The sequence below is a fragment of the Entelurus aequoreus genome, linkage group LG15, assembly GCF_033978785.1.
Source record: "Entelurus aequoreus isolate RoL-2023_Sb linkage group LG15, RoL_Eaeq_v1.1, whole genome shotgun sequence".
In the NCBI taxonomy this organism is placed as follows: Eukaryota; Metazoa; Chordata; class Actinopteri; order Syngnathiformes; family Syngnathidae; genus Entelurus; species Entelurus aequoreus.
The window spans coordinates 7,629,972-7,646,817 of record NC_084745.1 but is presented as its reverse complement, the minus strand read 5'-3'; the positions used below and the strand labels follow the sequence as shown (position 1 = coordinate 7,646,817).

General features: G+C 40.4%; 1 protein-coding gene across 1 annotated transcript in view; it reads right to left on the bottom strand.

Moving 5' to 3' along the window:
* Positions 1 to 467: 467 nt before the first annotated feature.
* Positions 468 to 16,846, bottom strand: part of LOC133629740 (glycine--tRNA ligase-like) — a 29,681-nt gene continuing 13,302 nt past the window's right edge. Inside the window, exons 9-17 of the mRNA XM_062020695.1 lie at positions 13,599 to 13,761; positions 13,366 to 13,530; positions 13,191 to 13,297; positions 12,963 to 13,109; positions 12,811 to 12,896; positions 7,761 to 7,870; positions 7,600 to 7,693; positions 7,348 to 7,538; positions 468 to 820 (exon numbers count right to left, since the gene is read on the bottom strand). Coding sequence (XP_061876679.1) covers positions 695 to 820; positions 7,348 to 7,538; positions 7,600 to 7,693; positions 7,761 to 7,870; positions 12,811 to 12,896; positions 12,963 to 13,109; positions 13,191 to 13,297; positions 13,366 to 13,530; positions 13,599 to 13,761 — 1,189 coding nt within the window. The 3' untranslated portion in view covers positions 468 to 694. The remainder of the gene's footprint in view (positions 821 to 7,347; positions 7,539 to 7,599; positions 7,694 to 7,760; positions 7,871 to 12,810; positions 12,897 to 12,962; positions 13,110 to 13,190; positions 13,298 to 13,365; positions 13,531 to 13,598; positions 13,762 to 16,846) is intronic.

Sequence of the window (16,846 nt, the reverse complement as noted above, 5' to 3'; positions counted from 1 at the left end):
TTTTGATGATATTACGGAGCGTAGATGGTGAAATCCCTAAATTCCTTGCAATAGCTGGTTGAGAAATGTTTTTAAACTGCTGGACAATTGGCTCACGCATTTGTTGACAAAGTGGTGACCCTCGCCCCGTCCTTGTTTGTGAATGACTGAGCATTTCATGGAAGCTGCTTTTATACCCAATCATGGCAAAGTTTTCTAGTTTGAACGTTAAATATCTTGTCTTTGCAGTCTATTCAATTGAATATAAGTTGAAAAGGATTTGCAAATCATTGTATTCTGTTTTTGTTTACCATTTACACAACGTGACAACTTCACTGCTTTTGGGTTTTGTACACACATACATGTACTGTACAGTAGTGTACTTACATGTACTGTACATGAGGTGTACAGTACTATATCTAGTCAGTGTTGCTTCCAGCTCAAAGGCGACGTGAGGCTGTGCAAATGAGAGCATGTCACGAGTGGAATGTGGTGTCCAGAAAGTGCTGGATGTTTTTATTGAGTGTTAAATATGTCCGTCTGGAGTAGCAGAATGATGGCGATGTACAACACCTGCGTCCAGGTAGTCCCTTTCAAGCCGATGGTGGTCTTACAGTGCAGACATGATGCCGAGATGGTGGAGACACTGGCCAAATATTCTTCCCTGGAGGATTTGAATGCAACTCAAGTCTGGAAGTTTCCCCACCAGCGAGCTTCACTCTTCCGCCGTGTCCTTCTTGCTGGTCTCCTGTCCTTCAAAGATGGGGTACTTGCTCTCCACTTCCGCCCAGGTCAGCGCCCCGTTGGCCAGGTCTCGAACAATCCCGGGCAGCTCGCTCACCTGAGAGAGAGTTGTTCATGTCAAATGGTGACGACGGCAGAAGTACTGTATTTTCCGGACCATAGGGCGCACCAGATTATAAGGCGCACTGCCAATGAATAGGGATGATACTCGAAACCGGTTTTCCCGGTTGTTCGATAAGAAAAGAACCGAGTCCTCGGACTCTAATCCCTTTTTGAGAACCGGTACCCGTTATCGAGACCACTATAGTAAAGAAAAAGACTTGGTTCTTTATTCGAATCTCGTCCCGACCAGAAATGCTCCATAGGACATCACAAGAAATGACGTCATGTAGCTCAGTCATTAGGCGCAGATAGCGAAAGCAGGAAAAAAATGCACCAGAAAAAGCGCTCCAAGGTGTAATAAAGTTCAAAACAAAAGGTATAATCCAATGAATAACTTTACTGAGAGATTTGAGCAGGGTACAAACACATGACGAACACTTTTACGACCAACCGGAAACATAGCAACCAGACTAGCAACGCACCTTCTTTATGGCAGCTGTCGCAACGTTCTTAAAGCAACCACAGCACATACATTTATGACATCTCCCTTTTTTAACTTTTGTTTTTCTTTCCTTGTAAACGTTACAAAATCACACTGTATATGTGTTGTCTGTCTAATTATAAATAATGCAGACAAGGCGTGTTGGCTGAGTTCTTGACGTTTACTTTCACAGCGTGCTCATAACCTCATTCTTAGCTGCGGGCGCCACTCCCGTTGCATGCTGGGTAGTGTAGTTGTTATTTTCCCTAGCTCAGGGGTCGGCAACCCGCGGCTCCGGAGCCGCATGCGGCTCTTTGACCACTCTGATGCGGCTCAGCTGCATACTTGCCGACCCTCCCGGTTTCCCAGTATACTTAACGACCCCCCCGATTTTCCCAGGAGACTGTCTCTCCTAGAAATCTCCCAGGGCAAATATTATCCTATTTTCACTCTAATTAGTTAATCAAGGGTGTGCCCTAATGGCACTGCATTAATTGTCCTCCATAGCATTTACAAACAGCGTGCCAGCCTGGCCACATGTTATATGTTGCTTTTACTTGCACACGTAGGCGACAGCAAGGCATACTTGCTCAACAGTCACACAGCTTACACTGACGGTGGCCTTATAAAACAACTTTAACACTGTTACGTTACAAATATGCGCCACACTGTGAACCCACACCAAAAAAGAATGAGAAACACATTTCTGGAGAACATCCGCACTGTAACACAACACAACAAATACCCAGAATCCCATGCAGCCCTAACTCTTCCGGTCTACATTATACACCCCCGCTACCACCAAACCCCCCTACACATCAACCCCCCCCCCCCCCCCCCCCCCCCGTGCGTCGGTTGAGCGGAAGAGTTAGGGCTGCATGGGATTCTGGGTATTTGTTGTGTTGTGTTTATGTTGTGTTACAGTGCAGATGTTCTCCAGAAATGTGTTTGTCATTCTTTTTTGGTGTGGGTTCAAAGTGTGGCGCATATTTGTAACGTAACAGTGTTAAAGTTGTTTTTGTACGACTACCGTCACTGTAAGCTGTGTGGCTGTTGAACAAATATGCCTTACAGTCACTTACGTGAGCAAGCAAAAGCTGCATTCAACATGTAGCCAAGCAGGTACGCTGTTTGGGCAGACTGTAGAGGGCGCTAAAAGCAGTGCCAGCACGTCCTGAAATTTGGGAGTCTCCCGGAAAATTGAGAGGGTTGGCAAGAAAGGCGCTATCAAGCACCATTCAATTAAAAGTCGCGGGCCGCACTAACATTAAATTTCCATATTAAGATGCGTGCCGGTGCGTGTGTCAGAGACCCCTGGTTAACATAGCGCAAAGCAATTTAAGCTTTGTATGCGGTGTTTTTCATTTTAAATTATCAAAAAATTTTTGTGGCTCCCATTGTTTTCTTTAATTTGTGAAACTTTCCAAAATGGCTCTTTGAGTGGTAAAGGTTGCCGACCCCTGCCCTAGCTCATAACATCACATCTTTCCCCCTATAAAGAAATAATGTTAACTCAATAAAGTGTATTTCCTTTTTTAGCTTTAACTTTTCATTTTTTAGCATTGTAACCACATTTGCAAACAACTTTTCTCTTCATAGAATTTTCTTTCAATAAAGAAATAAAGTGCAAAAATGTCAAAGCATCAGTTATGTCAAATAGCAGCAGAAGTGCACTTTTTGGAGAGCTGTATTATTTTCAGTTTTGTGCCCAAGGGACTGATTTTATTTAACACTATATTATTATTTGTACACCTATAGTGATCACAGAGACAGGCTGTTTTTGTGTTACTGTATATATTTGTTTCTCTGAAAAATCCCACTTAATATACTTTGGGTAACAACAGTCAATATTTATTTATTTTATTTTATTTTTTTAGGGGGGTAACAGTCAATATTCTTTTTTTCCTCTTATATAATAAAAGTGAGCTTTTGTTAAACCAAATATTGTGTTTTTTTCTATATACAACAACCTATCTGGACTCCATAAGAGAATCGATAAGGAATCGATAATAGGCTCGAACTCGATAATTTCTTATCAAACATCATCCCTACCGATGAATGGTCTATTTTCCATCTTTTTTCAAATATAAGGCGCACCGATTATAAGGCGCATTAAAGGAGACATTTATTTTTTTGTCTAAATGTAAAAGACTTCCTTGTGGTCTACATAACATGTAATGGTTCTTTGGTCAAAATGTTGCATAGATGATGTTTTACAGATCATCTTCAAGTCGCTTTCTGACAGTCGCTTCAGGATGCGCCGTTTTGTGGGCGGTCTTATTTACGTGCCTCCACTTGGACAGCGTCTTCTCCCCGTCATCTTTGTTGTAGCGGTGTAGCGTGCAAGGACGGGAGTGGAAGAAGTGTTAAAAGATGGAGCTAACTGTTTTAATGACATTCAGACTTTACTTCAATCAATAACGGAGCAGCATCTCCTCATCCGGAAACAACACCGGAAATGAGTCCCGTGAAAAACCGTCCAACCGAAACTCTCTAATAACTAAAGTTCCTTGGGTGAATAATGCTTTCTCACTATACCGGTATGTTTTAGCGCTTTCATGGCAAGTTTACTGACAGATATAAGTAAGAACTTTACAGTACTTTATATTAAAAATGGCAACAGCGGAGGATGAATGTCCCATAAGAAGATAGAGAAAAAGAAGAAGTTTATCGACTACGCTGTCGACACGGACTACAAAGGCGGACGCGTGCAATTTTTCAAGATTTATGCAGATCCCAAATACAGATCAGCAGGTACCAGAAGGTAAGAAAAGTTGATTTTGCATGACATTGCGAAACAAAACGCCAGATAATATGTCTTACCTAGAGATGTCCGATAATGTCTTTTTTGCCGATATCCGATATTGTCCAACTCTTAATTACCAATTCCGATATCAACCGGCACCGATACATACAGTCATGGAATTAACACATTACTAGGGCTGCAACAACTAATCGACTAAAATCGATTATAAAAACAGTTTGCGATTAATCTAGTCATCGATTCGTTGGATCTATGCTATGCGCAGAGGCTACTTTTATTTTTATTTTTTATAAACCTTTATTTACAAGCTGTAACATTTACAAACAACTGAGAAACAATAATCAAAATAAGTATGGTGCCAGTATGCTGGGTTTTTTTCTTCAATAAAATACTGGAAAGGATAGAAATGTAGTTTGTCTCCTTTATCCGATTAATCGAAGTAATAATCGACAGATTAGTCGATTATCAAATTAGTTGTTAGTTGCAGCCCTACACATTACTATGCCTGATTTTGTTGTGATGCCCCACTGGATGCATTAAACAATGTAACAAGGTTTTCCAAAATAAATCAACTCAAGTTATGGAAAAAAATGCCAACATGGCACTGCCATATTTATTATTGATGTCACAAAGTGCATTATTTTTTTTAACATGCCTCAAAACAGCAGCTTGGAATTTGGGACATGCTCTCCCTGAGAGAGCATGAGGAGGTTGAGGTGGGCGGGGTTTAGGTGGGGGGGGGGGGGGTAGACTAGGGTGTAGCGTGCTTGTATATTGTAGCATCCCGGAAGAGTTAGTGCTGCAAGGGGTTCTGGGTATTTGTTCTGTTGTGTTACGGTGCGGATGTTCTCCCGAAATGTGTTTGTCATTCTTGTTTGGTGTGGGTTCACAGTCTGGCGCATATTTGTAACAGTGTTAAAGTTGTTTGTACGGCACCCTCAGTGTGACCTGTATGGCTGTTGACCAAGTATGCGTTGCATTCACTTGTGTGTGTGAAAAGCCGTAGATATTATGTGATTGGGCCGGCACGCAAAGGCAGTGCCTTTAAGGCACGCCCCCTATATTGTTGTCTGGGTGGAAATCGGGAGAAATTCGGGAGAATGGTTGCCCCAGGAGATTTTCGGGAGTGGCACTGAAATTCGTGAGTCTCCCGGGAAAATCGTGAGGGTTGGCAAGTTTGGCTGGGAGACGCAACTGCTCTGTACTTCTCCCTACGTCCGTGTACACAGCAGCATTATAAAAAGTCATACATTTTACTTTTTGAAACCGATACCGATAATTTCCGATATTACCTTTTAAAGCATTTATCGGCCAATAATATCGGCAGTCCGATATTATCGGACATCTCTAGTCTTACCTTATACACACACCATCTGATTCTGATAATAATACTCCTATGTTGAAGCACAGTACAATCCATCAATCATCTAATCCAGGGGTGCTCATTACGTGGATCGCGAGCTACAGGTCGATCACGGAGGGTGTGTCAGTCGATCCCCAGCCAGGCATTAAAAAAAATAGTCCTAAAATTGAGCGATCATAAATCTTCACTATGACGTCACTTTCGTCACTTGATTGACATTCACGGCACCCGAGGGTCTTCTGAGATGACGCTGGCTGCTGCCAGCTCATTATTAAGAAAAAATAACCGACAGGAAGGCGAGAAACTCTTTTTATTTCAACAGACTCTGGCGGCATACCTGTTGTCAAAACTCCAAAGACCGACTGCACAGTTGCACAATAAAAGCTCTGCTTCATCCTGCCGGCGCTAACAACATAAGAGTCTCAGAACGCTGGCGTGCACAAGCTAGCAAGCTACGGCGTTTGCCGCCAATGTATTTCTTGTAAAGTGTATACAAAGGAGTACGGAAGCTGGACAAATAAGATGCCAAAAACCAACCACTTTCATGTGGTATTAGACAGAAAGGAGGACTTTTTTTCTCCTCCATTCGAAAATGCGGACGTTATCAGCACCACTGTCTGATTCCTATCAATGCAAGTCATCAGAATCAGGTAATACACCAACTTATATTCTTGTCTTCATGAAAGAAAGGAATCTATATGTGTTAAACATGCTTGCATTATCTTTAAACACCTTTAACTTGCTAACAATATTAACTATATGTGTTAAACATGCTTGTATTATCTTTAAACACCTTTAACTTGTTAACAATATTAACTATATGTGTTAAACATGCTTGTATTATCTTTAAACACCTTTAACTTGTTAACAATATTAACTATATGTGTTAAACATGCTTGTATTATCTTTAAACACCTTTAACTTGTTAACAATATTAACTATATGTGTTAAACATGCTTGCATTATCTTTAAACACCTTTAACTTGTTAACAATATTAACTATATGTGTTAAACATGCTTGTATTATCTTTAAACATCTTTAACTTGTTAACAATATTAACTATATGTGTTAAACATGCTTGTATTATCTTTAAACACCTTTAACTTGTTAACAATATTAACTATATGTGTTAAACATGCTTGTATTATCTTTAAACACCTTTAACTTGTTAACAATATTAACTATGTGTTAAACATGCTTGCATTATCTTTAAACACCTTTAACTTGTTAACAATATTAACTATATGTGTTAAACATGCTTGTATTATCTTTAAACACCTTTAACTTGTTAACAATATTAACTATATGTGTTAAACATGCTTGTATTATCTTTAAACACCTTTAACTTGTTAACAATATTAACTATATGTATTAAACATTCTTGTATTATCATTAAAAACCTTTAATTTATTAACAATATTAACTATATGTGTTAAACATGCTTGCATTATCATTAAACACCTTTAACTTGTTAACAAAAACATATATTTCATAAATAAGTAAATATAAATTATACATATGAATGAGGTAGATCCCCGCGACTTGATCAATTGAAAAGTAGCTCGCCTGCAGAAAAAGTGTGAGCACCCCTGATCTAATCCATCGTACTAAAACATTTTGATAGATTTTTGAGCGCCTTGCGTAATGTTCTATATTTTCAATGGAACATAAAAAATGTTGGTGTTGTTTACTTGAGTCATATTGTCATCATATCACTTATGTTTGACTGCCATTTACTGGTCACACTTATTACACTATGTACTACAAAATAGCTTTGAGGTGGGTAAGCTCAACCAAACTCATTCCTTACATTAGTTTCACCGGGTTATAAGGCGCGCTATCGAGTTTTGAGGGAAACATTTTAAGTGCGCCTTATAGTCCGGAAAATACAGCAAATTGTCTTGAGAAGGTACCTCGGCTCGGATCTGCCTCATGGAGTCGCGGTCCCTCAGGGTGGCTGTGTGAGGCGTCTTGTTCACCGTGTCAAAGTCGATGGTGATGCCGAACGCCACGCCGATCTCGTCCGTCCTGGCGTAGCGCCGCCCGATGGATCCCGAGGAGTCGTCCACTTTGTGAGAGACGCCGTTTTTGGTCATGGCTTCAGCTGCCGAGACGAGGAAGGTTCTCAGTAAAAACACTAAAAATGGCGTACAACTGGGACTTACACAACTCCTTCACGAAAGGCACAAACTCCTGGTTCTGACTCAGCGGGAGGACGGAGCATTTGTACGGCGCGACAGTAGCAGGGAAGCTGAAGAACTGTCGGGGAGAAAAGATGGCGCTCGTCATCACGTCTTTGTCCTTTCAGTCGCCGCTGCGCACTCACCGTTCTTTGCTCGTCTCCGCCTCTGACGTGGAAGGTGTGCTCAAAGATGGTGTACATGATCCTGCCGATGCCGAACGAGGGCTCGATGACGTTGGGCACCACTTCCTCCACTGAGGAGCACAAAGGAATGTTCAAGATGCCACTGAGGTTAGTGCTGGACAATTCAACCATTTTGGCTTCTGGCGATCATGAAGATGTTATAATTGAAATAAAACTTGATTAGGTCGCGCAACGTGCATGCAAATTCCTCAGCTTGTAACAGTGAAACAGATGGGGAGCGAAAAGTAGACCACGTCTACTAGAAGTTTGGTAGGGTTGTCCCGATACCAATATTTTGGTACCGGTACCAAAATGTATTTCGATACTTTTCTAAATAAAGGATACCACAAAAAGTGTCATTATTGGCTTTACTTTAAAAAAATAATCTTAGTGTACATTAAACATATGTTTATTACAATTTTGTCCTAAAAATAAAATAGTGAACATACGAGACAACTTTTCTTTTAGTAGCAAGTAAGCAAACAAAGGCTCCTAATTAGTCTGCTGTTGTATGCAGTAACATATTGTGTCATTTATCATTCTCTTATTTTGTCTACATTATGAGGGACAAACTGTCAAAATGGATTATTAAAACCTCTTAAGGTCCAAGCTGTTTGTTTACATGCTTTTTTTATTTCTCTTTGCTATTTGGGCTTATTGGACCATAATTACAATAAAAACTAAGAATCATCTTTTGATATGATGTACTCAGTCCATAAGTACACAAACGTGTACTTCATGTTTAGTGACATGCTAATTTTTATTTTTACACTTTCTTTTCCAAATTCCATTGTATTTTATACTCTTCTGACACCACCAGATGCAGTGTTTCCCATAAACTGCCAAGATACCTGTGGCGGTGGGGGCGTGGCTATGGGCGTGGTCACCATGACATCATCGAGTAATTTGCATAATTTACTACAATGATAAGATTTTCTCTAAAAAGGCTCAAAAATGTATACTTACTAATTAATAATAACAGTTTTGTTTTAAACGTCCATCCATCCATTTTATAATATAATTACAACACTTTATGTGCATATTTATATACAGATTTGAACAACAAGTTATTCACTGAAATATATTTATTAATTGTGGTTCTTACAAAAAATATATCTTATAAAATATAAAAGCTAAAATGTCTCAAAGCTCTGCACCTTTATTTAGTGCATACTAAATCATTTAACTTTAGCCTACTACTACAACCATATTATTTACCAGCAACATAAAGTGAAACAGAGGCAGAGGTGTCCTGCCACAGTCAGTAACAAATAAACAGAAAACAGTAGTGGTGGTAGATAGACACAGAGCTTCATCAAACATCTGATCCACTGAACAAAGAGCTCCAAAAATCTTGAACTTTAGACTGCCATCAGTTTTACTCCCTACACTTAACCATGTGTTTCCTACTGCCTGCAGACTTTGCACCCTTTGTTATATACACATGTTGTGTTTCTAATATAAATACATTTAATAAAGTCAAATACAAATAAGGCAACAAGAGAAGTATCCTACACTTCTCTTTTGTAAAGTAAATCTGAACAGCCGATATGGGCATCTACATCAACTATATGATTTGCCTGAGAAGCTGGACAGGACCAAAAAAAAATAAAAACATTTTTTTTAAATTTTATTTTATTTTATTTGTGGCGGACGTAATTCTTTCGTGGCGGGCCGCCACAAATAAATGAATGTGTGGGAAACCCTGGGATGGCAGTATAAGTGTCCACATAAGGGCCATAAGACCCCAATTCAGTAGTGTACACAATTTTGGAAATAAGAGCTAAAAAGGTGCTGTCCACGCATGTGGCCACTAAGCCTTTAGAGGTTTTTAATCTACTTGTTCATTTACTGTTAATATCTGCTTACTTTCTCTTTTAACATGTTCTTCTTGTACACTTTTGTTAACATTTAATAATCGCTTATTTTTCAGTTTGGATGTATTACATTAGTTTTGGATGATACCACAAATTTGGGTATCCATCCGATATCAAGTAGTTACAAGATCATACAATGGTCATAATTTAAGTACTCACGTGTTCAGGGACGTATTTCCTGAGTTTATCAACATAATATAAATGTTAAAAAAAACTAAAAAAGATTTTGTGATGCTAAAAAATTTAGACATAATCATAGAAGTATGGACTAGATACGCTCCTGAACTTGGTATCATTACAGTGGATGTCAGGTGTAGATCCACCCATGGCGTTTGTTTACATTGTGACGCCAATGAGCTATTGTATCCTCCTACGGTGTGTAGTGAAGCATGTTTAGCTATTCCTCGTCATGCAGTGATAATGATACTTGTAGGAAACGTACTTTGTCGCCATGGAGGCGAGGATTAGTGATTTAGAAGTAGCTAAAACACTGCAGACTGCGGCTGGACGTTAGCAGCTAGCTAGCTAGCCAGCCATGTCTTAAAGCACCTCTTCCTGAGGGCGTTTCAGTGTTATAACTTCACCTTTATTGTCAGTCTTTAAGCTAAAATGCGGTCATTCTCCCTTTTCTGTCCAAACACTGTGTCTGCTTGTAAGTACTCCATGTGTGTGCGCTGAACATTATGATGTGCAGTGATGTTTTCAAATGACCGTTAGTCTTGAACTATACAAAGTATTTCAATGGTTGGAATCTGCGCTTTTGCATGATATACTAGTTACTATGGTAATCTAATTAGTTACTATGGTCATTTAAGTCAGTGGTTCTCAAATGGGGGTAGGCGTACCCCTGGGGGTACTTGAAGGTATGCCAAGGGGTACGTGAGATTTTTTTTAAATATTCTAAAAATAGCAACAATTCAAACATCCTTTATAAATATATTTATTGAATAATACTTCAACAAAATATGAATGTAAGTTTATAAACTGAATATCAAATCAAGTAGGCTATTCCATTCATTACCATAAACCCAGAGTTTCCCCCATGCCATGATGGTTTGACCCTCACTAAAATGTCTGTCAAAAAGAACTGTGAAAAGAAATGCAACAATGCAATATTCAGTGTTGACAGCTAGATTTTTTTTGGACATGTTCCATAAATATTGATGTTAAAGATTTATTTTTTTGTGAAGAAATGTTTAGAATTAAGTTCATGAATCCAGATGGATCTCTATTACAATCCCCAAAGAGGGCACTTTAAGTTGATGATTACTTCTATGTGTAGAAATCTTTATTTATAATTGAATCACTTGTTTATTTTTCAACAAGTTTTTAGTTATTTTTATATCTTTTTTTCCAAATAGTTCAAGAAAGACCACTACCAATGAGCAATATTTTGCACTGTCCTACAATTTAATAGATCAGAAACTGATGCCATAGTGCTGTATTTTACTTCTTTATCTCTTTTTTCAACCAAAAATGCTTTGCTCTGATTAGGGGGTACTTGAATTAAAAAAAATTTCACAGGGGGTACATCACTGAAAAAAAGGTTGAGAACCACTGATTTAAGTCACAGCAGCTCAGACGAGGCACCAAGCAGTGTGGGTGGGGAGCGTTTCCACAGAGGCCTGCCTGAAATGTGGGTGTCAGGGACAGACGCGGAAGGAGATTTTTACAACAAAGTTCTATAGCTTAGTGATATACCAGATTTTAGGTGGTTTTTTTTTTTTTTTTTTACCCCTTCGCGTTCATATTTGGCTGTTTGTTGCATTTTTGTTGCGTTTCGCTTGATTGTAAAATATGTCGATCGAGAGGCGGGGAGACGTTCATATGTTGTCAATATTCAGTGTTTTATTCTTCATAGTTAATATTGTAAATTTTCATGTACATTGTGGGTGTCTCATTCAGTAAAAAAATGCAAAATTCCATTCCGTTTTTAAGGCGGTCTGTCATAACGTGTTTAGCATTCAATCAGACATTATTGTGAGGTTTTGTATTAGTGTTCCTAAAAATCAGAGACACCGGCCCCCAGACATTTTTTTCTCTAAATTCAAATAATTGCCCAGGCCTGGTCTATGGTCTCACTCAAATCCTCAACTGACCCATCATCTACATTTATTCATGTTTTCTAATTAATGAATAATGGTGTGAATACCAATCAAAAATAATGGTGATTATTAGAGATGTCCGATAATGGCTTTTTTGCCGATATCCGATATTGTCCAGCTCTTAATTACCGATTCCGATATCAACCGATACCGATATATACAGTCGTGGAATTAAGTTTTTTTTAGTTTAGTCTTTATTTGAAGGGACAATGTACAGAAACATTAAGCTCAAAGACAGATATGTTCTGTACCAGATTATAGCTGAATTAACACATTATTATGCCTAATTTTGTTGTGACGCCCCGCTGGATGCATTAAACAATGTAACAAGGTTTTCCAAAATAAATCAACTCAAGTTATGGAAAAAAATGCCAACATGGCACTGCCATATTTATTATTGACGTCACAAAGTGCATTATTTTTTTTTAACATGCCTCAAAACAGCAGCTTGGAATTTGGGACATGCTCTCCCTGAGAGAGCAGGAGGAGGTTGAGGTGGGTGGGGTTGGGGGGGTGTGTGGGGGCGAGGGGGCGTATATTGTAGTGTCCCGGAAGAGTTAGTGCTGCAAGGGGTTCTGGGTATTTGTTCTGTTGTGTTTATGTTGTGTTACGGTGCGGGGGTTTCTCCTGAAATGTGTTTGTCATTCTTGTTCGGCGTGGGTTCACAGCGTGGCGCATATTTGTAACAGTGTTAAAGTTGTTTATACGGTCACCCTCAGTGTGACCTGTATGGCTGTTGACCAAGTATGCCTTGCATTCACTTGTGTGTGTGAAAAGCCGCAAATATGTGACTGGGCCGGCACGCAAAGGCAGTGCCTTTAAGGTTTATTGGCGCTCTGTACTTCTCCCTACGTCCGTGTACAAAGCGGCGTTATAAAAAGTCATACATTTTACTTTTTGAAACAGATACGGATTCATTTTGATACCGATAATTTCCGATATTACATTTTAAAGCATTTATCGGCCAACATCCCTAGTGATTATTAATTTTCCTGTCATCGTCCAACACTAGCTGAGGCGCAAGCTCACCGTGCAACGTCTTCTGGAACCTCTTGACGCTGACCATGTCTTTCGTGAGCTTGAAGGTCTTCCCCTCGGTCTCGATGGTGAACTCTCTGGAGTGAAGCGAGAAAGTGAGAGACAGAACAAGTCGGGACTTGACCTCGGTCCTGGGTCCTCACCCGGTCTGGTTGAGGAGCTGCTCGTGTTCTGTGACGAGGCACTCGTCGCAGGTGGCCAGATACTCCATGGCGAACTTGGCATCCTTCTTGTACGCCTTCCCAATGGCTCCTTTGTTGGCCTCAAACTGGACCACGTTGACCACTTTGTGGGAGCGCATTAAGGACTGCAACTACTGCTCGTGTGGTCTACGGTCACCTGCTGCCCGCTTCATGTCTTTCAAGGATATGGGTTCTTTTAGCGGCTTCTCTGCGACCAGGGGCACCTTGGTGGCCCGGGCGTGGCACATCAGGTCGTAGCAGGAGCGGTCGGCGCAGCCCACAATCTCAATCCAACCCTGAGAGGGACAAAGAGCGTGAGGACACACGGACGTCAAGACGGACCAGGCGAGGCGGGGACACGCACGTAGGAAGTTTTGGTTTCAGCGTCCCAGCAGTCGCAGGCGTAGTGAGCCATCTCGTTGTCCATGTGCTGACGGAAACGCAGCTTGTCTTTGGCGACGCCCACTTTGGTGAGATAAAGGTGGATCCTCCCGATGAAGTAACCCAGGACGGAGTTGTTGATCACACCCTGAACAAAGAGGTATTAATTGCAATAGTGTCACCTGGTGGGCAGGTAGGTGAATGACAGCTTGCTACCTGCTCCACAGCATCTCCCAGCCTCATGACATGCGCAGACTGGCCGCTGGTCTGAGCCTTGGAGGAGTACAACAGGATCTGCAGGTCGGCCACGTTGGAGAACTTGGGATGGACTTTCTCGTTGGGGTCCACAAAGTGCTCGATCTCCGCCATGGTGAACTCTCTGTGGAGGGGACACTTTAGTTCCTGACCACCTGAAGCAGGGATGTCACACTTGTTTTGATTCAGGGCCACTTCGCAATTAAGGCTACCACTTCAAATGACGTGACGGACCATGTTAAATGAATGATGTGACGGACCACGTTAAATGATGTGACGGACCACATGGAGGGTCACATCAAATGACGAGCCATATTAAATGACACGAACGACCACATTAAATTATGTGACGGACCACATGGAAAGATATGGTGGGCCACTTTAAATGATGTGACGGACCCCTTTAAATAACGTGACGGACCATGTTGGATGACGTGACGGGCCACAGCGAATGACATAAAAGACCACATTAAATGACATGCCGGGCCACAATAAATGACGTGACACAATAAATGATGTGACGGACCATGTTGGATGACGTGACGGGCCACAAAGAATGACATAAAAGACCACATTAAATGACGTGACATTAAATGACACGTTAAATGACGTAGCAGACCTCCGCCCAGTCTGTGGAACGCTCTCCCTGACCACCTGAGGGCACCACAGACTGTGTATGCTTTTTAAAAAGGCTTAAAAACCCTTCTTTTTAAAAAAGCCTTTTTTTTTTTTAAATATACCGTAATTTCCGGACTATAAGCTGCACCTGACTATAAGCCGCACCAGCTAAATTTAGGGGAAAATACAGATTGCTCCATATATAAGCCGCACCCGACTATAAGCCGCAGGGTTTTGATGTGTAATTAGCGTAGTATATAGGGGTTCCTGCTACCACGGAGGGGATTGTCGGGACAGAGATGACTGTTTGGGAACGCAAATCGTCCCATTTATTAACAATAAATCTTTCAATCATTCAATCAAACTTTCACATCTTTGACATGGCGAACAGCATTCGTGCAGAGTACAAATAATACAACGGTGCAAAGTAATACAAAGTGCTCGCCTGTACGTTATCAAAATAACCAGCCTACCGGTATATGAAAAGTCAGTCTTTAATCATTGTGTCATCGTCTTCCTCCTGCGTACTAAAACCACCGGAATCCTCTTCGTCGGTGTCGGAGAAGAACAGGCCGTAAATAAGCCGCACCCTTGTATAAGCCGCAGGGACCAGAACGAGGGGAAAAAGTAGCGGCTTATGGTCCGGAAAACATTAAATGACATGCCGGGCCACAATAAATGACGTGACACATTGAATGACATGACGGACCACATTAAATGACACGAAGGGCCACATTAAATGACGTAGCAGACCTCCGCCGCTCCCAGTCTGTGGAACGCTCTCCCTGACCACCTGAGGGCACCACAGACTGTGGATGCTTATTAAAAAGGCTTAAAAACCCTACTTTTTAAAAAAGCCTTTTTTTTTTTTTTTAGATAAATGCATACTAGTTTTAGCTATTTGGCTGTTCTAGTTTTTATTTGTTTTTTTTATTATCTTTTTATTTTATCTTTTATAATACACTGTAGCACTTTGAGGTTGTTTACTCAATGTGAAGTGCTTTTTACAAATAAAATCTATTATTATTATTACATGGAGGGTCGTATCAAATGACGAGCCATATTAAATGACACGAAGGACCACATTAAATGACGCGAAGGACCACGTTAAATGATGTGACGGACCACATGGAAAGATATGGTGGGCCACTTTAAATGATGTAACGGACCCCTTTAAATAACGTGACGGACCATGTTGGATGACATGACGGGCCACAATGAATGACATAAAAGACCACATTAAATGACATGCCGTGCCACAATAAATGACGTGACACAATAAATGATGTGACGGACCATGTTGGATGACGTGACGGGCCACAATGAATGACATAAAAGACCACATTAAATGACGTGACACATTAAATGACGTGACACATTAAATGACGTAGCAGACCTCCGCCGCTCCCAGTCTGTGGAACGCTCTCCCTGACCACCTGAGGGCACCACAGACTGTGGATGCTATTTAAAAAGGCTTAAAAACCCTTCTTTTTAAAAAAGCCTTTTTTTTTTTATAGATATATGCATACTAGTTTTAGCTATTTGGCTGTTCTAGTTTTTATATTATCTTTTTATTTTATTTTATTATTATTTTTAATACACTGTAGCACTTTGAGATTGTTTACTCAATGTGAAGTGCTTTTTACAAATAAAATCTATTATTATTATTATTACATGGAGGGTCATATCAAATGCCGGGCCACAATAAATGACGTGACACAATAAATGATGTGACGGACCATGTTGGATGACATGCCGGGCCACAATAAATGACGTGACACATTGAATGACATGACGGACCACATTAAATGACACGAAGGGCCACATTAAATGACGTAGCAGACCTCCGCCGCTCCCAGTCAGTGGAACGCTCTCCCTGACCACCTGAGGGCACCACAGACTGTGGATGCTTTTTAAAAAGGCTTAAAAACCCTTCTTTTTAAAAAAGCCTTTTTTTTTAGATATATGCATACTAGTTTTAGCTATTTGGCTGTTCTAGTTTTTATATTATCTTTTTATTTTATTTTTTTTAATACACTGTAGCACTTTTGAGGTTGTTTACTCAATGTAAAGTGCTTTTTACAAATAAAATCTATTATTATTATTACATGGAGGGTCGTATCAAATGACGAGCCATATTAAATGACACGAACGACCACATTAAATGACGCGAAGGACCACTTTAAATGATGTGACGGACCCCTTTAAATAACGTGACGGACCATGTTGGATGACGTGACGGACCCCTTTAAATAACGTGACGGACCATGTTGGATGACGTGACGGGCCACAATGAATGACATAAAAGACCACATTAAATGACATGCCGGGCCAAAATAAATGACGTGACATTAAATGACATGACGGCCCACATTAAATGACACGATTGGCCCCATTGAATGACGTGACGGACCACATTAAATGATGTGACACATTAAATGACGTGACGGACCACATTAAATAACACGAAGGGCCACATTGAATGAGGCGAAGGACTACATTAAATGATGGGGGGGAATGCATGTTTTTGTTTGTCATAAAGAAATACAATCATGTGTGCTTACGGACTGTATCCCTGCAGACTATATTGA